This window comes from Poecile atricapillus, chromosome 28, assembly GCF_030490865.1.
Source record: "Poecile atricapillus isolate bPoeAtr1 chromosome 28, bPoeAtr1.hap1, whole genome shotgun sequence".
In the NCBI taxonomy this organism is placed as follows: domain Eukaryota; kingdom Metazoa; phylum Chordata; class Aves; order Passeriformes; family Paridae; genus Poecile; species Poecile atricapillus.
The window spans coordinates 1,451,863-1,473,830 of record NC_081276.1 but is presented as its reverse complement, the minus strand read 5'-3'; the positions used below and the strand labels follow the sequence as shown (position 1 = coordinate 1,473,830).

Genomic DNA, 21,968 nt, shown 5'->3' with positions numbered 1-21,968 from the left:
ATTAAAATATCCTTAATTTTTTTTTTTTAGCTTCAGCCTGACATTTTTTTTTTAACTTTTTCATTTATTTTTTTTCAACTTTAGCCTTCATTTTTTAACTTCACCTTTAATTTTTTTTCACTCTATCCTTGATTTTTCCAGCTGATTTCTTCCCTGGTGATGGAATTTGAGCCATGGAAAAGTTGGGCCACCAGCAGAGGAAGAAGAGGAAGACAGGGACCAGAACCTTGGGATCCAGGATGGTTCCTTCAAGTCAGGTTGGGCTTCCAAGCATCATTTTTATTGGGATTGATTGGGATTTATTTGGATTGATTGGGACTTTCTGGGATTTTTTGGGATTTTTTTGGATTTTTTTGGATTTTTTTGGATTTTTTTTTTATTCATTGGGATTCATTGGGATTTTTTGGGGATTTATTGGAATTTATTGGGATTGATTGGGATTTATTGGGATTTATTGGGATTTTTTTTTTGATTGATTGGGATTTTTGGGGATTTTTTGGGGATTTTTTTTTTATTTATTTATTGGGATTTATTGGGACTTATTTGAATTGATTGGCGTTTATTGGGATTTATTGGAATTTATTGGGATTGATTGGGATTGACTGGGATTTATTGGGATTTTTTGGGATTTTTTGGGATTTTTTTTTGATTGATTTGGATTGATTGGGATTTATTGGGATTTATTGGGATTTTTTGGGATTTTTTTTTTTTTTTTATTTATTGGGATTTTTTGGGGATTTTTTTTTATTTATTTATTGGGATTTATTGGGATTTTTTTGGATTGATTTGCGTTTATTGGGATTTATTGGAACTTATTGGGATTGATTGGGATTGATTGGGATTTATTGGGATTTTTTTTTTATTTATTGGGAAAATAAAAAAAGGAGAAAAAAATTTAAAAATGGGGGGGAAAAAAGGAGAAAAAATAAAAAAGAAAGGAGAAAAAAATTTTAAAAAAAGGAGAAAAAATTAAAAAATGGGGGAGAAAAAAATTTTTAAAAGGAGAAAAAAATTAAAAAATGGGGGAGAAAAAAATTTTAAAAAAGGAGAAAAAAAATTAAAAAATGGGGGAGAAAAAAATAAAAAAAAAGGAGAAAAAAATTTAAAAATGGGGGAAAAAAAGGAGAAAAAAATCAAAAAAAAAAGGAGAAAAAAATCAAAAAAAAAGGAGAAAAAAAATCAAAAAAAAAAGGAGAAAAAAATCAAGAAAAAGGGAAATAAAAAGGGAATTTGATGTGGTGCAGTGATGAGTTTCTCTCTTTGTTTATTTTGCAGGGCTCGGCTGCAGCAGCAGCCAGGAATGACGCGCGGGCCTGGCCCAGCTGCCGGGGGAAGGAATTTTTTCCATAAATATCGGAGCAGGGATGGGGAGAGAGGATCCAGAGCTCACCATGAGCCCAACGCTGCTGCTGCTGCTGCTGCTCCTCTCCTGCCCCCTCTGCCCGGCGCAGCAGAGGAGGATCGGTAAGGCCTAAAGGGCGGCTTTAGCTCGGGTTTAACACTGGATTTGTGCTGGTTTAACTCCGGTTTAGGGCTCTTTTAACTCTGGTTTAATGCCCTTTTAACTCTGGTTTAACTCTGGTTTAGGGCTCTTTTAACTCTGGTTTAGTGCTCTTTTAACTCTGATTTAACTCTGGTTTAATGCTCCTTTAACTCTGGTTTAGTGCTCTTTTAACTCTGGTTTAATGTTCTTTTAACTCTGGTTTAATGCTCTTTTAACTCTGGTTTAATGCTCTTTTAACTCTGGTTTAATCTTCTTTTAACTCTGATTTAACTCTGATTTAATGTTCTTTTAACTCTGGTTTAGTGCTCTTTTAACTCTGGTTTAATGCTCATTCAACTCTGATTTAACTCTGGTTTAATGCTGGTTTAACTCTGATTTAACTCTGATTTAATGCTGGTTTAACTCTGATTTAACTCAGATTTCATTCTGAGTTAACTCTGATTTAACCCTGTCTTAACTCTGTCTTAACTCTGATTTAACTCTGATTTCATTCTGATTTAACTCTGATTTTGTTCTGATTTAACTCTGATTTTGTTCTGAGTTAACTCTGATTTAACCCCGATTTCATTCTGAGTTCTCTGGTTTAGTTCTGAGTTAACTCTTATTTAACTCTGATTTAACTGATTAAACTCTGATTCCATTCTGAGTTAATGCTGGTTTAACTCTGATTTAACTCTGATTTCATTCTGAGTTAACTCTTGATTTAACTCTTGATTTACCTCTCATTTAACTCTGATTTAACTCTGATTTCATTCTGATTTAATGCTGAGACAATGCTGATTTAACCCTTATTTAACTCAGATTTAACTGATTATTTAATGCTGACAATGCTGATTTAACTCTGATTTAATTCTTATTTAACTCTGATTTAACTCTGATTTAATTCTGATTTAACTCTGATTTAATTCTGATTTAACTCTGATTTAACTCTGATTTAATTCTGATTTAATTCTGATTTAATTCTGATTTAACTCTGATTTAACTCTGATTTAATTCTTATTTAACTCTGATTTAATTCTGATTTAACTCTGATTTAACTCTGATTTAATTCTGATTTAATTCTGATTTAATTCTGACCCAACTCTGATTTCTGAGAGGTTTTTCAGGCTGCTCTGAAAATGCTGAGGGCTGGAAGGGGACAAGGAGTGAGGATATCCCAGGATATTCCAGGATATCCCAGGATATTCCAGGATATTCCAGCTGGAGCCTGGAAATATTGAATTTTATAGGAAAACTCAATAAAATTTGATTTTTTTTTTATTTTCCCATTTTCCTCCTGAAGGATGAAGCTTTTTAAAATCTTTTCGTATTTTTAAATATTTCCTGATGAGTTTTGTAAAGAATTCCCAGAGATTTTTTTGCATTAATTTGCATTTTCCAGCTGATTTAAGTGAATAAAAAACCCCCAAATATTCCCAAAAAAAATATCCCAGCACATCCTTGGATTTTCAGGGATAAATTCCCAAATTCCTCTTCTCCAAACTCTGTTTTTGGGGAATTCTCACCTCCAGGTGGATTTATGGGAATCCAAATTATCCCCAATCCAAAATTTACTGGAGAAATTACAAATATTCCCCAAATCCTTTTTTAATTTTGATTTTTTTTGGGAGAGGGGGGAAAATCCACGAGGTTCCTGGAAATGAGGAATTTTTATTAAATCCAAATTCCAGCTGATTTTCCCTCCTGGACACACAGAGGGTTTTTTTGGGATTTATTCCTGGTTTTTTTGTGAGGTGAGGAGGATGGGAAAATCCGGGGGGGAAAAAGAGAGAAAATGTGGGAAAAAATTCAGGGAATTTTGGGGAAAATGGAGAAATTCTTGGAAAAATTGAGGAATTATGGGGGAAATCCTGAGGAATGATAGGAAAAATAGAGAAATTCCAAGGAAAATGGAGAAATCATTGGAATAAAATGAGGAATTATAGGAAAAATTGAGAAATTTGAGGGAAAATGGAGAAATCATTGGAATAAAATGAGGAATGATTGGAAAAATAGACAAATTTGAGGGAAAATGGAGAAATCATTGGAATAAAATGAGGAATGATAGGAAAAATTGAGAAATTTGAGGGAAAATGGAGAAATCATAGGAATAAAATGAGGAATGATTGGAATAAAATGAGGAATTATTGGAATAAAACCGGAGAAATGAGGTTGTGCATCCTCGTGGCCAACAGGGAATTGGACGCTGGAATTTTGGGAGAATCCCTGGATTCAATTCCGTGTCCAGCAACGTTTTCACTCCCAAATTATCCCAAAAAATCCCCGAATTCCAGAGCCACGAGCTCCAGCCCTCCCTCCCTTGGGAGATCCCGGATTTTTACCCCATCCCAAAGGCCCCAAATCCCCATGGAATAACGGGATCCCGATTTTCCTGGAGCTGCTCCTCCAGCATTCCCGATTTTCCCTTGGAGCAGCTCCTCCAGCATTCCCGATTTTCCTGGAGCTGCTCCTCCAGCATTCCCGATTTTCCCTGGAGCTGCTCCTCCAGCATTCCCGATTTTCCTGGGGCTGCTCCTCCAGCATTCCCGATTTTCCCTGGAGCCGTTCCTGCTCCTCCAGCATTCCCGATTTTCCTGGGGCTGCTCCATCCCTCCAGCATTCCCGATTTTCCTTTGGAGCTGCTCCTCCAGCATTCCCGATTTTCCTGGAGCTGCTCCTCCAGCATTCCCGATTTTCCTGGAGCTGCTCCATCCCTCCAGCATTCCCGATTTTCCTGGAGCTGCTCCTCCAGCGTTCCCGATTTTCCCTGGAGCCGTTCCTGCTCCTCCAGCATTCCTGATTTTCCCCTGGAGCTGCTCCATCCCTCCAGCATTCCCGATTTTCCTGGAGCTGCCCCTCCAGCATTCCCGATTTTCCCCTGGAGCTGCTCCACCCCTCCAGCATTCCTGATTTTCCCCTGGAGCTGCTCCATCCCTCCAGCATTCCCGATTTTCCTGGGGCTGCCCCTCCAGCATTCCCGATTTTCCTGGGGCTGCTCCTCCAGCATTCCCGATTTTCCTGGAGCTGCCCCTCCAGCATTCCCGATTTTCCTTTGGAGCTGCCCTTCCAGCATTCCCGATTTTCCTGGGGCTGCTCCATCCCTCCAGCATTCCCGATTTTCCCTGGAGCTGCTCCATCCCTCCAGCATTCCCGATTTCCCTTGGAGCCGTTCCTGCTCCTCCAGCATTCCCGATTTTCCTGGGGCTGCTCCTCCAGCATTCCCGATTTTCCTGGAACTGCCCCTCCAGCATTCCCGATTTTCCTGGGGCTGCTCCATCCCTCCAGCATTCCCGATTTTCCTGGAACTGCCCCTCCAGCATTCCCGATTTTCCTGGATCTGCTCCATCCCTCCAGCATTCCCGATTTTCCTGGGGCTGCTCCATCCCTCCAGCATTCCCGATTTCCCTTGGAGCCGTTCCTGCTCCTCCAGCATTCCCGATTTTCCTGGGGCTGCTCCTCCAGCATTCCCGATTTTCCCCTGGAGCTGCTCCATCCCTCCAGCATTCCCGATTTTCCTGGAGCTGCTCCTCCAGCATTCCCGATTTTCCTGGAGCTGCTCCTCCAGCATTCCCGATTTTTTCCCTGGAGCTGCTCCATCCCTCCAGCATTCCCGATTTTCCCCTGGAGCTGCTCCATCCCTCCAGCATTCCCGATTTTCCTCTCCACCCGTGTCCTTTGTATCCCAAAGATCCCAGCCGGCCACTCCAAAGTGCCGCCACCCGCAAAGCTCCCGCCTCCAGCAGGAATCCAGGGAATTCCTTGGGAACAGGTGAGAGGAGGCAGCAGCTGCCGGGCCCCTTTTCCACACTTGGGAAAAGCTCAGGATTTTCCCAGCCCGGAATCCGGGATTTGCTGCTTTTGGCACCAAATCCCATCCCAAGTGTGAAGATCAGGGATTGTTCCAGCCCGGAGCTCTTCCCTGCCCGGCAAATCCCAAATTCCAGCCAAAAAAATCTCCTTGGGGTGGAGGCTGAATCCCGAATATTCATTTATTCCAAACCTGGGATCTTTTGGGATTTTTTCCAACGATTTTGGATTTTTTTAGGAGGAGAGGTCGGGCCAGAAATGCTGCAAGAAATGCGGGAAACCAACCGGGTGCTGCTGGAAGTTCGGGATTTGCTGAAGCAGCAGGTGGGTGAAAAATTCCCAATTCCCGATTTCCTGAGCTCTGGGAATTCTCTGCTCCCTCTGGAATTCAGGAGCTGCTTCCTGGGTTTAATTCCCGATTTCCCGAGCTCTGGGAATTCTCTGCTCCCTCTGGAATTCAGGAGCTGCTTCCTGGGTTTAATTCCCAATTTTCTGAGCTCTGGGAATTCTCATTCTGGAATTCAGGAGCTGCTTCCTGGGTTTAATTCCCGATTTTCTGAGCTCTGGGAATTCTCATTCTGGAATTCAGGAGCTGCTTCCTGGGTCTAATTCCTGATTTTCTGAGCTCTGGGAATTCTCTGCTCCCTCTGGAATTCAGGAGCTGCTTCCTGGGTTTAATTCCCGATTTTCTGAGCTCTGGGAATTCTCTGCTCCCTCTGGATTTCAGAGCTGCTTCCTGGCCCTAATTCCCGATTTTCTGAGCTCTGGGAATTCTCCCTCTGGAATTCAGGAGCTGCTTCCTGGGTTTAATTCCCGATTTCCTGAGCTCTGGGAATTCTCTGCTCCCTCTGGAATTCAGGAGCTGCTTCCTGGGTCTAATTCCCGATTTTCTGAGCTCTGGGAATTCTCTGATTCCTGAGTCAGCAGCAGATCATCGCTGCAAAAGCGAATCCAGAGGTGGTTTGTAAAGGGAAATAAAGTTGGGAAAAATCCCCAAGTTGGGAAAAACTTCAGGATGAAAAAAAAACCCCTTCGAGTTGGGAAAAAATTCCAGCTGGAAAAAAAAACCTTGGGATAAACTTCAAGGTGAGAAAAAATCCTTCAAATTGTAAAATAAAAACCTTTGAGCCAGGGGAAAAACTCAACCTGAAGAACTCAAGTTGGGAATTAGAGTTGGAATCACTGGAAATTCCTTTGAATTCCCGAATTTTCCAGCAAACACGGAGAGTGAAGCTTTAAAATCGGGATGTGGCAGGATGGGAGAACAAATTCCCTTTTCCCTTGGTTTTGTGGGCTCAGGAAATCGGAGGAGAGGCCAAATTTGGGAGCTGGAGGAGCCCTCCCGGCCCTTTTTTGTGTTCCCACCGAGCTCTGCCTTCCCTTTTCCTGCTGCTGCTTCAACCCTGAGAGCTTCCCTGGCTCCAGAAGGATTTTTTTGGGAATTTGGGATTCCTTGGGTGCTCTTCCCTTGTTTTGAGCAGGATTTTGATCAGGATTTTGATCAGGATTTTGAGCAGGATTTTGAGCAGGATTTTGATCAGGATTTTGATCAGGATTTTGATCAGGATTTTGATCAGGATTTTGATCAGGATTTTATCAGGATTTTGATCAGGATTTTGAGCAGGATTTTGAGCAGGATTTTGATCAGGATTTTGAGCAGGATTTTGAGCAGGATTTTGATCAGGATTTTGATCAGGATTTTATCAGGATTTTGATCAGGATTTTGAGCAGGATTTTGATCAGGATTTTATCAGGATTTTGATCAGAATTTTGATCAGGATTTTGATCAGGATTTTGAGCAGGATTTTGATCAGGATTTTGATCAGGATTTGGATCAGGATTTTGAGCACGATTTTGATCAGGATTTTGATCAGGATTTTATCAGGATTTTGATCAGGATTTTGATCAGGATTTTGATCAGGATTTTGATCAGGATTTTATCAGGATTTTGAGCAGGATTTTGAGCAGGATTTTATCAGGATTTTGAGCAGGATTTTGATCAGGATTTTGAGCAGGATTTTGATCAGGATTTTGATCAGGATTTTATCAGGATTTTGATCAGGATTTTGATCAGGATTTTGATCAGGATTTTGATCAGGATTTTGATCAGGATTTGGATCAGGATTTTGAGCAGGATTTTGATCAGGATTTTGATCAGGATTTTGATCAGGATTTGGATCAGGATTTTGATCAGGATTTTGAGCAGGATTTTGATCAGGATATGATCAGGATTTTGATCAGGATTTTGATCAGGATTTGGATCAGGATTTTGATCAGGATTTTGATCAGGATTTTGATCAGGATATGATCAGGATTTTGAGCAGGATTTTGATCAGGATTTTGAGCAGGATTTTGAGCAGGATTTTGAGCAGGATTTTGATCAGGATTTTATCAGGATTTTGATCAGAATTTTGATCAGGATTTTGATCAGGATATGATCAGGATTTTGAGCAGGATTTTGATCAGGATTTTATCAGGATTTTGAGCAGGATTTTGAGCAGAATTTTGAGCAGGATTTGGATTCTCTCTCTGGGGGGACAGAAAGGTTCATTCTGCTGCTGTTCCCGGTGGGAATGGAGCCATTCCAGAGGCAGGGAGCTGGAATCCTGCAAAAACATCCGAGCTCCTCTCACATTCCAGGCCCTGCATAAAAAGCCAGTGTTTTTTGGGAATCAGGGCAGCCAGGGCTCCTGGCAGCCTCCAGCGATCATTCCAGTGCTCCCTTCCAGCACATTTTCCTGTTTGTTCTTTCCCCTCTTGCCACTATTTTATTTTATTTTATTTTATTTTATTTTATTTTATTTTATTTTATTTTATTTTATTTTATTTTATTTTATTTTATTTTATTTTATTTTATTTTATTTTATTTCATTTCATTTCATTTCATTTCATTTTATTTCATTTCATGAATGCTCCCAGATCCCAGGGAATGAATCCCAAGGGATAAAACCCCCCAAATTCCCAGGGAATGAATCCCAAGGGATTAAATCCCCCCAAATTCCCAGGGAATGAATCCCAAGGGATGAAACCCCCCCAAATTCCCAGGGAATGAATCCCAAGGGATTAAATCCCCCCAAATTCCCAGGGAATGAATCCCAAGGGATGAAACCCCCCAAATTCCCAGGGAATGAATCCCAAGGGATGAAATCCCCCCAAATTCCCAGGGAATGAATCCCAAGGGATTAAATCCCCCCAAATTCCCAGGGAATCCCCAGATTTTGGGGCAGGAGCTGCTGGGTGAGAGCTGAGCAGTCCCAGCCACGATGTTCTGATCCCGGCCCGGTTCTGCTGTCCCTGGAAATCCTGGGATGCAAATCCCAGCTCTGTTCTGCTGTCCTGGAAATCCCGGGATGCAAATCCCAGCTCTGTTCTGCTGTCCTGGAAATCCCGGGATGCAGATCCCGGCCCGGTTCTGCTCTCCCGGGAATTCCGGGATGCAGATCCCGGCTTGGTTCTGCTCTCTGGGAATCCCGGGATGCAGATCCCGGCCCTGTTCTGCTGTCCCTGAAAATCCTGGGATGCAGATCCCAGCCCTGTTCTGCTCTCTGGAAATCCCGGGATGCAGATCCCGGCCCGGTTCTGCTGTCCAGGGAATCCTTGGATCCGGATCCCGGTCCTGTTCTGCTCTCCCGGGAATCCCGGGATGCAGATCCCGGCTTGGTTCTGCTCTCTGGGAATCCCGGGATGCAGATCCCGGCTTGGTTCTGCTATCCCTGGGAATTCTTGGATCCGGATCCCGGCCCGGTTCTGCTCTCTGGGAATCCCGGGATGCAGATCCCGGCCCTGGCTCATTCCGGGATGCAGATCCCGGCCCTGTTCCGCTCTCCCGGGAATCCCGGGATGCGGATCCCGGCTCTGGCTCATCCCGGGAATCCCGATCCCGGCCCTGGCTCATCCCGGGATGCAGATCCCAGCCCTGTTCTAATGTCCCGGAATCCCGGGATGCAGATCCCAGCCCTGTTCCGCTCTCCCGGGAATCCCGGGATGCGGATACCGGCCCTGTTCCATTCTCCCGGGAATCCCGGGAATCCCGATCCCGGCCCGGGCTCATCCCGGTTGTTTTCCCGCAGATCAAGGAGATCACATTCCTGAAGAACACGGTGATGGAGTGCGATGCGTGCGGTGAGTGCGGGGCTGTGTCCTCTGCTCCTCTGCCCCTCCGGCAATTCCAGCCGTGATCCAAAGGGAACAGCTGGAATCACGGCTATTCCCGGCTATTCCCAATATCTGGGATTGTTTCTCCACAGCTCACAGGGATTGGTGTCCAGAATGTTCTCGTGGCTCGAGGGGAGCTGGGGGGGTTCCAAAAGCTTCTCTTTCCTTCCAGCAACCCCCCCGAATTCCAGAATCCTGGAATGGTTTGGGTTGGAGGAAGCTTAAAGCTCACCCAGTGCCACCCCTGCCATGGGAGGGACACCAGGGTGGCCTGGGACACTTCCAGGGATTCTGGGATCTGGGAATTCCATCCCCATCCCCTCCCAGGCAGGAATTCCCTCCCAAAATCCCGTTAATCCCGGTGGGATCAGCCCAGCCCTGCCGGGGGGGGTCTGAGCTCTGAGCCCTCATCCCCAAACCCTCCCCGGGGCTCCTTCCATCCCCTCACCCCCCGCCCTTGCTGCTCCCCCTGGGGGTGAAGGGACAGCCCGTGGTGGCTTTGGGACATCCCATGGTGACTCCGGGACACCTTGTGGTGGCTCTGGGACACCCCAGGGTGTTCTGGTGGCTCTGGGACATCCCGTGGTGGCTTTGGGACACCCCAGGACGTTCCTGTGGCTCTGGGACATCCCGTGGTGGCTCTGGGACATCCCGTGGTGGCTCTGGGACACCCCAGGACGTTCCTGTGGCTGTGTCACACCCCGTGGTGACACTGGCACACCCCAGGACATTCCGGTGTCTCTGTCACACCCCATGGTGGCTCTGGGACACTCTGGCACACCCCAGGACGTTCCGGTGTCTCTGTCACACCCCGTGGTGGCTCTGGGACACTCTGGCACACCCCGGGACGTTCCTGTGTCTCTGTCGCACCCCGTGGTGACACTGGCACACCCCGGGACGTTCCGATGTCTCTGTCACACCCCATGGTGACACTGGCACACCCCGGGACGTTCCTGTGTCTCTGTCACACCCCATGGTGACACTGGCACACCCCGGGACGTTCCGGTGTCTCTGTCACACCCCGCTCCTGTCCCCGCTGTCCCCAGGGATGCGGCCGGAGGTGACGGGTCCGGTGGTGACCATGACCCAGTTCAAGCGCTGTGTCCCCAGCCCCTGCTTCCCGGGGGTGCCGTGCACCGAGAGCGGCGGCGGCTTCCGCTGCGGGCCCTGCCCCGCCGGCTACACCGGGAACGGCACCCACTGCAGCGACATCAACGAGGTGAATAAACCTGCAGCCTGCAGCCTGCAGCCCTGCAGCCGTGAATCCTGCAGCCCTGAATCCTGCACCCTGCAGCCCTGCATCCTGCAGCCCGGAATCCCGGAATCCCTGCATCCCAGAATCCCTGCATCCTGCAACCCTGCATCCCTGCATCCTGCAACCCTGCATCCCTGAATCCTGCAGCCCTTCAGCCCTGCATCCCTGTATCCCTGCATCCTTGAATCCCTGAATCCTGCATCCCTGAATCCTGTATCCCTGCACCCTGAATCCTGCAGCCCTGCAGCCCTGCATCCCTGAATCCTGCAGCCCTGCAGCCCTGCAGCCGTGAATTCTGCACCCCTGAATCCTGCATCCTGCACCCCTGAATCCTGCATCCCTGCATCCTGCACCCCTGCATCCTGCACCCCTGAATCCTGCAACCCTGAATCCTGCAGCCCTGAATCCTGCAGCCCTGCAGCCCTTCATCCTGCAGCCCCCGCTGCAATGCTGCCCCCGGAGCCGCTGCAATTCCCGGGGGTGCTGGAATTCCGTCCCAGCCCCTCTGGAGGTTTCGGCTCTGTGCGCTCGGGGTTTCTCCCAGGGAAATAAATCCCGAGGTTTGCGGCGCACAGGGAGGGGAGTCTGGAAGAGGAGAGCGCTCTCCTGTGCCGAGGAGCTGCTGGGGATAGGATTTATCAGCTGTGGAACGGGATCAAACAATTCCCAAGTAATTCCTGAAACAGCAAATCTTAACCGCAGGGCTTTGTTTCTGCCCCTAAATCAAACCTTGCTGTGTCATTTTCTTAGGAAATCCTTTTTTTTTAAGGAAATGTGGCTTTCCACCGATTTTAAACTCTGTGTGTGTGCAAAGCTCTGCTCATCCATGGATTTTTTTTTTTTTGGAGGGCTCCTGAGTTCTGTGCTTCCCAAACCGTGCCCATCCCACTCTTACAGAGCCTCAGTTCAATTTCAAAACCTGCTGGAGATTTTGGGATTGTCAGGCCAAAATATGGGATCCTCTGTGTTCCTGTGCTGCATCAAAATCCAGGGAAAATAACCAAGTGTTGGGGGAAGCAAAGCATTGGGAGAGGTTTGGGAAAGGGAGGGTGTGGAATTGTCCGGTTCCCTGCACTCGGAGGATTCCAGGAAGGAAAAGGTGAATCAAGAGCAGCTCCCTGCTGTGCTCTGGTGTCACCTGAGGAGAGCCAGAGCTCAGAGTGCCGTTGTTTTACGGCTGGAACAGCTTTGGGAGTTCCCCGAGGGACTCCAGTGCAGTTTTATTTTCCTTCAAACACAAAATGCGAGCTCTGGGCGCAGCCCTGGGCAGCTCCTGTCTCGTTTCAGTGCAACGCCAACCCCTGCTTCCCAAAAGTGCAGTGCATCAACACCAACCCCGGCTTCCGCTGCGATCCCTGCCCGCCCGGCTTCACCGGGGAGCCGCTGGAAGGGCTGGGCTTGGCCTTCGCCAGGGCCAACAAGCAGGTGAGAGAGAGCCTGGAATGTTCTGGAGCTGGGAATTGTCTCCCCTCCGCGGCTCCAAGGTCTGCGAAGGGAGGAGATGGGAGATGGGGTCTGGATTGGGAGGGAATTCCCAGCCCTGGGAGGGTCCCAGGGCAGCTTGGAGCAGCCTGGGGTGGTGGGAGGGGTCCATGAGGGTGGGAATGGGAGGGTGGGAAGCTCCTCCCAGCCCAAATCATTTTGGGATTCCGGGATTCCAGGGAGAGGAGAGAGCCCAGGATGTCCTGAGCTCCAGAGCCACCTCCCCTGTGCCAAACTGGGGCTGGACAGAGCATCCAACCCCTCTGGGAATGGGAATGGGAATGGGAATGGGAGTGGGAATGGGAATGGGAGTGGGAATGGGAATGGGAGTGGGAATGGGAATGGGAGTGGGAATGGGAGTGGGAATGGGAATGGGAGTGGGAATGGGAATATGGGAATGGGGATGGGAATATGGGAATGGGGATGGGGATGGGGATGGGGATGGGAATGGGAGTGGGAATGGGATGGGAATGGGGATGGGGATGGGAATGGGAGTGGGAGTGGGAATGGGAGTGGGAATGGGAGTGGGAATGGGAGTGGGAATGGAATGGGAATGGGAGTGGGAATGGGGATGAGAATGGGAGTGGGAATGGGATGGGAGTGGGATGGGAGTGGGAGTGGGAATGGGAGCAGGAATCCTCCCTGCAGAGTCCACGCAGCTGCTGCCACCCCCTCCCAGCGTCTCTGACAGCTCCAGGCAGATTAAAAATCCCAACAGCTGATTGGGGTTTTTAGGGATAATTGTCCCACACGTGGCTCTGGGAATTTGGGGCCGCTCATGGCATGCAGCCACTGAGCTTCCAAATCCATGGAATCACCCTTCCAGAGCGAGGATATTCCAGAGGCTCAGCTCGGGGCTCTGTTCCCAGGCTGGAATCCTGCTGGGATCTGCCTGAAGCTTTCCTAGCCCTGGGCTAGTGAGGGGTGCCAGGGCTCTGCTTCTGCTCCTGGCCCCGCTGACATCCCGGGATTTGGGATTTGAGGGAAGGTAAAGGTGTGTCCTGGTCTCCCTGGGCAGGTGTGCACCGACATCAACGAGTGTGAGACTGGAGCTGCCACCAACTGTGTCCCAAACTCCATCTGCATCAACACCCGGGTAAATCCTCGGGGATACGGAGAGGACCCAAGGGCTGGAGCCCCTCTGGAGCCGGGCTGGGAGAGCTGGGGGGGCTCACCTGGAGAGGAGGAGGATCCAGGAGAGCTCAGAGCCCCTTCAGGGCCTGAGGGGCTCCAGGAGAGCTGGAGAGGGACAAGGGATGGAGGGACAGGAGCCAGGGAATGGTTCCAGTGCCACAGGGCAGGGCTGGACGGGATCTTGGGCAGGAATTGTTCCCTGGGAGGGTGAGGAGGGGCTGGGATGGAATTCCCGGAGCTGCTCCCCGTTCTCCCCGCAGGGATCCTACAAATGCGGGCCCTGCAAGCCGGGCTTTGTGGGGGACCAGAGCAGCGGCTGCCGGAGCCAGCCCCCCGCGGGGACACGGCGCTGCCCCAACGGCGACATCAGCCCGTGCCACGAGAAAGCCGAGTGCATCGTGGAGAGGGACGGCTCCCTGTCCTGCCAGGTGCGGCCCCGGGGACACCGGGACAGACCGGGTCCTGTTCTAGTGACACCGGGACTGACCGGGTCCTGTTCTAGTGACACCGGGACAGACCGGGTCCTGTTCTAGTGACACCGGCACCGACCGGGTCCTGTCAGGGTGACACCGGGACAGACCGGGTCCTGTCAGGGTGACACCGGGACAGACCGGGTCCTGTCAGGGTGACACCGGGACAGACCGGGTCCTGTCAGGGTGACACCGGCACCGAATGGGTCCTGTCAGAGTGACACCGGCACCGGCTCCTGTTCTAGTGACACCGGCACCCACCGGGTCCTGTTCTAGTGACACCGGGACAGACCGGGTCCTGTCAGGGTGACACCGGGACAGACCGGGTCCTGTCAGAGTGACACCGGGACAGACCGGGTCCTGTCAGAGTGACACCGGGACCGGGTCCTGTCAGAGCGACACCGGGACCGGGTCCCATCTCCCGAGACTGGGCTCGGGTCCCCTCTCCTGTGTCCGGGTCCCGCTCCGACCCCGCCCCGGGATCTGGGTCAGGTCCAACCCCCCCAACAATTGGGGTGAGCTCCGATTCCCCCAGGATCGGGGTCTGATCCCAAACTCCCGGGATTGGGGTCGGGCCGCTCCTCCTCTCGTTCCCTCACCCCGCGCTGCTGTCCCGGGTCTGCCACTGCCCTCTCCTGGAGATCGCCCTTCCCAAACCCTCCCTGCTCCTCCCCGGGCTGCTCCCGCTTTTTGGGGCTTGGCTTTTCCCTGCAGCGCTGCAAATCCTCCGGGCACGGCATTCCCTGGATCTGAGCAGGGAGAATCCCCTCGGCATCCTCAGCCCAGCTCCCCGCAGCAGCAGCGGGGAAATCCGAGCAGCTGAAATTCCAGGAACTTTTCTCCAGGGTTTTATTTCCCTGCGGGCTTTCACATCCCTGGATTTGCAGCGTTCGGCGCCGTTTCTCTCGCAAATCCCTGGATTTGGGAGGGCCGTGGCCGACTGTGTGTCCCCTTACAGTGCCTGGTGGGCTGGGCAGGGAATGGTTACGTGTGCGGGAAGGACACGGACATCGACGGAGTCCCCGACGAGAAGCAGCGCTGCTCCGACAAGAAATGCCGCAAGGTGAGGAAGGGAAAGCCGGGAATCTCATTCCCGTTATCCCTGCGGGGATAATCCCGGCGGGTCTCGGCGCTGCGGGGAGGTTCCCGCATCCCTGTGCCTCTCCTGCAGGATAACTGCGTCACCGTCCCCAACTCGGGCCAGGAGGACGCGGACAGGGACGGCATCGGGGACGCCTGCGATGATGATGCCGATGGAGACGGGATCCCGAACACCGAGGTTCGGGCCCTGCTGCCCTTCCCGGGCTCCTGCAGCACCCTCGGGGGGCATTCGGGGCTCCCAGGAGGGGTTCAGGGGGTCCCAATGGGAATTCCAAGGTCGCACTGGGAACTGAGAGGTTCTAGAGGGAATTCAGAGATCCCAGTGGGAATTCAGGGGTCCCAGTGGGAATTCAGGGGTCCCAGTGGGAATTCAGAGATCCCAGTGGGAATTCAGAGATCCCAGTGGGAATTCAGAGATCACAGTGGGAATTCAGAGGTCTCTGGTAATTTAGTGGTCATAGTGTGAATTCTAAGGTGCCACTGGGAATTCCAAGCTCCCGATGTGGATTCCAAGGTCCCACTGGGAATTCCAAGCTCCCGGTGTGGATTCCAAGATCCTGGAGTGCATTCCAAGATCCCGATGTGGATTCTGAGGTGCCACTGGGAATTCCAAGCTCCCGGTGTGCATTCCAAGATCCCGATGTGGATTCCAAGGTCCCACTGGGAATTCCAAGATCCCGGTGTGGATTCCAAGATCCCGGAGTGCATTCCAAGATCCTGGAGTGCATTCCAAGCTCCCGGTGTGGATTCTGAGGTGCCACTGGGAATTCCGAGGTCCCGGTGTGCATCCCAATCTCCCGCTGTGGCTCCTCCGGGCGCCCCGAGGCTCCGGGACGCGGCCGAGGAATCTGCGGGCTCTGGAGGAGCCCGGGGGGATTTGGGGTCCGTGGCCGGTGACAGCCGCGTCCCCTCCCGCAGGACAATTGCGTGTACACGAGGAACGCGGACCAGCGCAACGCCGACAGGGACAACTTCGGGGACGCGTGTGACAACTGCCGGCAGGTGAAGAACAACGACCAGAGGGACATCGACGGCGACGGCAAAGGGGACGAGTGCGACGATGACATGGACGGGGACGGTGAGAGCCGGGCACATCCCGGATTCCCGCTGGGATCAGCCCGTTCCCGGCTGGCGAACCCGGCTGTCCCCGCGTCCCCTGCCCCGGAGCTGCTCAGAGCTTGGATTTGTTGTGGGTTTTATTGTCCCTCGCTGCCCCGTGCTGCGTTTTAAGGGAGAAATTTGGGGATATCGCAGGTGGCTGCAGCTCCTGGCTGGAGGCTGGGGGTGTCAGGGCTGTCCCCTGGGCTGGGGGGACCTGGCTGGCTTTGGGGACTGAGCTGAGCACAAAAACCGCTCCCAGCAGCCGGGAATCCCAACAAACGCCGCCCCCAAATCCCGAAATCCTTGTTTTATCCATGAATTCACCCCCCTGGATTCCTGTGGATCCACTGTCCCCTGTTTTCCAGGGATCAAAAACCCCATGGACAACTGCAAGAGAGTGCCCAACCCTGACCAGAGGGACGGGGACGGGGACGGCGTGGGGGACGCCTGTGACAGCTGCCCCACGCTCAGCAACCCTGACCAGGTACAGAACCCCCGGTGTGGGTCCTGCAGGGCCCCTCCTGTCACCCCAAAACCACCTGGTGACAATTCTGGGTCCTGCAGGGCCCCTCTTGTCACCCCAAAAACACCTGGTGACAATTCTGGGTCCTGCAGGGCCCCTCCTGTCACCCCAAAACCACCTGGTGACAATTCTGGGTCCTGCAGGGCCCCTCCTGCCACCCCAAAAACACCCGGTGACAATTCTGGGTCCTGCAGGGCCCCTCCTGTCACCCCAACAGCTCCTGGTGACAATTCTGGGTCCTGCAGGGCCCCTCTTGTCACCCTCCAGTGCCTGGTGACAATTCTGGGTCCTGCAGGGCCCCTCCTGTCACCCCAAAAACATCTGGTGACAATTCTGGGTCCTGCAGGGCCCCTCCTGTCACCCCAAAAACACCCGGTGACAATTCTGGGTCCTGCAGGGCCCCTCCTGTCACCCCACAGCACCCAGGCCCTGCCCAGGTGACAATTCCAGCTGCCACCCCCTGTGGCACAGAAGGAAATTCCCTCTGGAGCAAACATCAGCCAGGGACAAAGTTTGGCACTCTGGGCTCTCCCTTCCTCCCACTGCTGGAATTCTCAGAATCCCCCCAAAAGCTCCCTCAGGACTCCCCTGCTGCTGGCACCTCTCTGTTCTTTTTCTTGCCTTTTCCTCTGGAAAATTTCAATTTTTCTTCCTTTATTTTTCTAGAAAGACACTGACCACGATCTGGTGGGGGATGCCTGTGACACCAACCAGGACAGGTGAGCTGCAGAAATGAAAATTTCGGTTTCTTGGCACAAAACCCCGGGGTCAAAGGGACCGAAGGGCTGCGAGAACCCGGCTTGGCCTTCCCCTATAAAAACAGAGCTTTAGAGGTGGAATTTCCTCCAGACTTCACCAAAAGCGCCCCCTGGAGCGATCCCGGCGCCGATCCCAGCGGGAACACCCCCGAGCCACATCCCTTTAAGGCCGGAATTCCCAATCCCGCCGCTCCAGCCCAGGGTCCCAGCCCCGGGGGGGATCCCCGAGCTGGTGGCCCTGGCTGACCTGGCCCTTCCCTTGTCCCCAGCGACGGGGACGGGCACCAGGACTCCCGGGACAACTGCCCCACGGTGCCCAACAGCTCGCAGGTGGACACGGACGGGGACGGGCTGGGAGATGAGTGCGATGAGGATGATGATGATGATGGAATTCCGGACTTCAGGCCCCCGGGCCCCGATAACTGCAGGCTGGTCCCGAACCCCGGGCAGGAGGACTCGGATGGTGAGGGATGGATCCCCCCGGGGCTCCCGGGAGCGCTGGAACCCGCAGGAACCTGGGGCTGACTCCAGCCAGTGACACCTGGGACCTGCAGGTGTCCACAGAGCCAGAGCGGGATCGGGCTGGGGGCGGCTTGGGGTCAGCTCTGGGGTCAGATTTGGGGTCAGGTTTGGGGTCAGCTTTGGGGTCAGCTTTGGGGTCAGCTTTGGGGTCAGGTTGGGGTCAGGTTTGGGGTCAGCTTTGGGGTCAGGTTTGGGATCCTGTACGGGATCCTGTTTGGGATCTTGTTTGGGGTCAGGTTTGGGATCCTGTTTGGGGTCAGGTTTGGGATCCTGTATGGGATCAAGTTTGGGGTCATGTTTGGGATCAGGTTTGGGGTCAGGTTTGGGGTCAGGTTTGGGATCCTTTATGGGATCCTGTTTGGGGTCAGGTTTGGGATCCTGTTTGGGGTCAGGTTCTCTCTCCCAGAGGTCTCTGGGCTTTGAGGGGTTTCTCTGGCAGCAGCAGAAGCCTCCAGGTTTCTCTGCAGCTCCTGGGGGTGTCCCTGTCCCTTGGTGCCCGAGGCTGAGCAAACCCAGGGCAGGAGCTGCTGCTCCAGGCTCCTTCCTCCTCCTCCTCCTCCTCCTCCTCCTCCTCAGGGGACGGCGTTGGGAACCTGTGTGAGGATGACTTCGACAGGGACATGGTGATCGACAGGATCGACGTCTGCCCCGAGAACGCCGAGGTGACGCTCACCGACTTCAGGGCCTTCCAGACCGTGGTGCTGGACCCCGAGGGGGACGCCCAGATCGACCCCAACTGGATCGTCCTCAACCAGGTGGGGACAGCTCCAGCTCCAGAGATCCTGGAGGGTTTTTCCTGAAGGGCTCTGCAGCCTCTGTGGTTCTGCAGCTCCCAAATCCCAGTCACAGCCCAGGGGCAGCACAAGAGGGAATTTGGTGTCTCTGGGATTGCACTGAGGAGTCACAATTCCTCTTTCCCAGGGCATGGAGATTGTCCAGACCATGAACAGCGACCCCGGCCTGGCTGTAGGTGAGGAATTTCCCTTTTCCCTTGGGGAAATCATCCCTCCCTGCACCTTTCATTCCTCCATCCACCATTCCCCTGGGCAGAATCCTCCTCCCCAGCCCTTTCCCAGCTCTGTTTCCTGCTGGGATGCAGAATCCAGACAGGATTCTCTGTCTCTGCCCTGGCAGGGTACACGGCCTTCAACGGGGTGGACTTCGAGGGCACCTTCCACGTCAACACGGCCACGGACGACGACTACGCCGGCTTCATCTTCGGCTACCAGGACAGCTCCAGCTTCTACGTGGTGATGTGGAAGCAGATGGAACAAACCTACTGGCAGGCAAATCCCTTCCGGGCAGTGGCGGAGCCGGGGATTCAGCTGAAGGTAAAGGAGCCCTGGGAAAGGAATTCCCGGGAATTTTGGCTGGGCTGAGCAGCCGTGTTGAATCCTTCCTGCACACGTTGAGCAGCCTCTCCTCTGTCCCAGGCAGTGAAATCCAAGACAGGCCCTGGGGAGTACCTCCGGAATTCCCTGTGGCACACGGGGGACACCATGGACCAGGTGAAGCTGCTCTGGAAAGATCCCCGGAATTCGGGCTGGAAGGACAAGACCTCCTATCGCTGGTTCCTGCAGCACCGGCCCCAGGTCGGCTACATCAGGTGAGGCTCAGGGCAGGACCATTCCCAGCAGAAACTCAGCCTCAGGAATCCCAGAATGGTTTTGGAAGGGACAATCCCCCCGTCCCAGGCTGCCCCAGCCTCCCCTGGGAGCGCGTCCCTGGGCCCGGGGAGCTCCGTCACTCCCGGCCGTGTTCCCCTGCAGGGCTCGGTTCTACGAAGGTCCCGAGGTGGTGGCAGACACTGGAGTTGTCCTGGACACCACCATGAGAGGGGGACGCCTCGGGGTCTTCTGCTTCTCCCAGGAGAACATCATCTGGTCCAACCTGCGCTACCGCTGCAACGGTGAGATCTGGAATTCTCCTCCCTTTTCCACCCCTCCACGTGGACACCTGCACAGGAAAGGGGCAGCAAAATTTCCCTGCTGTTCCTGCCCCTGATCTCTCCTCGCTCCAATCCTCAGACACCATCCCAGAGGACTACGAGACGTTCCGGGTCCAGCAGGACTAATCCCACGGAACGTCCCCGCAGCCCGTCCTGCTTCCCACGCCGTGCTCGGCCGCCCCGCTCCCGCTCTGGAATCCTGCCCCAAGAGCTGTCAGCACCTCCCAGCGCGCCCTCACCGCCTCCAGCTCCCCTTCCCCAACAGCAAATCCCTGAAAATGTTACACAAATCCTCTGGGAAGGGCAGAGGTGGAGACAGGGAGTGTGACCAGAAGCCTGAGCTGCTGCAAGCCCCGGCTCTGGGAGCTCCCTGCGGCAGCTGCGATGCTTGGGGGAGGTTTGGCGTGGATGATTCCCAGGAATCTTCTCCCTGCTCCCAGGCTCCCGAGTGTGAATGTTTTCCTTTTCGAGACCTGCTGCAAAGCAAACCCAGCACGAGTCTGAGAAGGACGCGCGGAGCAGCCTCGGTCCGAGCTGCCCATTTTCATACGTGAAAAAAGCACTTTAAGGAGAGAATCTTTGCTCTGGAATGTTGGAGAATGAACACTTGGAATGCTGGATAATAAATTCTAGATTTCTCCTTGGTCACGAATGCGTTCTCTCCACTCTCCTGAAGCTTTTTCCCTGCAGATGTGGAAGGGAGGAACCCTCCAGGCTGAGCTCAGTGGGGCTGGATTGGGAATTTTCCTGGAAATGCCAAGGCAGGGAGACACCTTTTCCTCAAGAACCTCCCTGTCCTTAGCCCTGCCTGCCTGGTTCCTGCTGGAACATCCCAAACCCACCTGGGGCCATCCCAAACCCACCTGGGGCCATCCCAAACCCACCTGGGGCCATCCCAAAGCCACCTGGAACATCCCAAACCCACCTGGAACACCCCAGAGCCACCTGGAACATCCCAAACCCACCTGGAACACCCCAGAGCCACCTGGGGCCATCCCAAACCCACCTGGAACACCCCAAACCCACCTGGAACATCCCAAACCCACCTGGGGCCATCCCAAACCCACCTGGGGACATCCCAAAGCCACCTGGAGCCATCCCAAACCCACCTGGGGCCATCCCAAACCCACCTGGGGCCATCCCAAACCCACCTGGAACATCCCAAACCCACCTGGGGCCATCCCAAAGCCACCTGGAACATCCCAAACCCACCTGGAACATCCCAAACCCACCTGGAACATCCCAAACCCACCTGGAACATCCCAAACCCACCTGGAACACCCCAAACCCACCTGGAACATCCCAAACCCACCTGGAACACCCCAAACCCACCTGGAACACCCCAAACCCTCCTGGAACATCCCAAAGCCACCTGGAACATCCCAAACCCACCTGGAACATCCCAAACCCACCTGGGGCCATCCCAAACCCACCTGGAACATCCCAGAGCCACCTGGAACATCCCAAACCCACCTGGAACATCCCAAACCCACCTGGAACATCCCAAACCCACCTGGACACGCTCCTGTGTCCCTGTCCCTGCCCTGGGTGGGCTCTGGGATATCCAGAGGGCTCTTCCCACCCCAACAATTCCAGGATCTGGGATCCTCAGGGTGTTCTGTGATGAGGATCCCTGTGGGTCCCACTGGGGCCATTCCAGGATTCCAGAGCTGGAATTCTGGGATTCAAACTCAACTCCCTGCTCTTCATTCCCAGGAGCGATTCCCACACGGCCCAGCTGCATTTGGGATCCTCTCCCTTTTTTCTGTGGGATTTTCTCCCTTTTTTCTGTGGGATTTTCTCCCTTTTTTCTGTGGGATATTCTCCCTTTTTTCCGTGGTATCCTCTCCCTTTTTCCACAGGTTTTTCTCCCTTTTTTCTGTGGGATATTCTCCCTTTTTTCCGTGGTATCCTCTCCCTTTTTCCACAAGTTTTTCTCCCTTTTTTCCACAAGTTTTTCTCCCTTTTTTCCACAGGATTTTCTCCCTTTTTCCCGTGGGATCCTCTCCCTTTTTTCCACAAGTTTTTCTCCCTTTTTTCCACGGGATCCTCTCCCTTTTTTCCACAGGATTTTCTCCTTTTTTTCCACAAGTTTTTCTCCCTTTTTTCCACAGGATTTTCTCCTTTTTTCCCACAGGATCCTCTCCCTTTTCCCCCCACTCTCCCCATCCCACCCTCCACCCCCTGAAGACAGGAGCCAGCGGATTTTACCCCTTCAGGCCTTTATTT

General features: G+C 52.8%; 1 protein-coding gene across 1 annotated transcript; it reads left to right on the top strand.

Annotated features, from left to right (window-relative positions):
• Positions 1–1,292: 1,292 nt before the first annotated feature.
• Positions 1,293–20,383, top strand: COMP (cartilage oligomeric matrix protein). The gene is made up of 19 exons (XM_058858884.1): positions 1,293–1,464; positions 5,529–5,614; positions 9,361–9,412; positions 10,492–10,664; positions 11,988–12,125; positions 13,201–13,278; positions 13,577–13,744; positions 14,745–14,849; positions 14,958–15,065; positions 15,806–15,965; positions 16,354–16,472; positions 17,178–17,230; positions 17,539–17,732; positions 18,368–18,546; positions 18,713–18,761; positions 18,926–19,122; positions 19,225–19,397; positions 19,561–19,700; positions 19,819–20,383. The coding sequence occupies exons 1-19, from the start codon at positions 1,365–1,367 to the stop codon at positions 19,863–19,865; spliced, it is 2,319 nt and encodes a 772-aa protein (XP_058714867.1). The 5' UTR covers positions 1,293–1,364; the 3' UTR covers positions 19,866–20,383.
• The last annotated feature ends 1,585 nt before the right edge of the window (positions 20,384–21,968 follow it).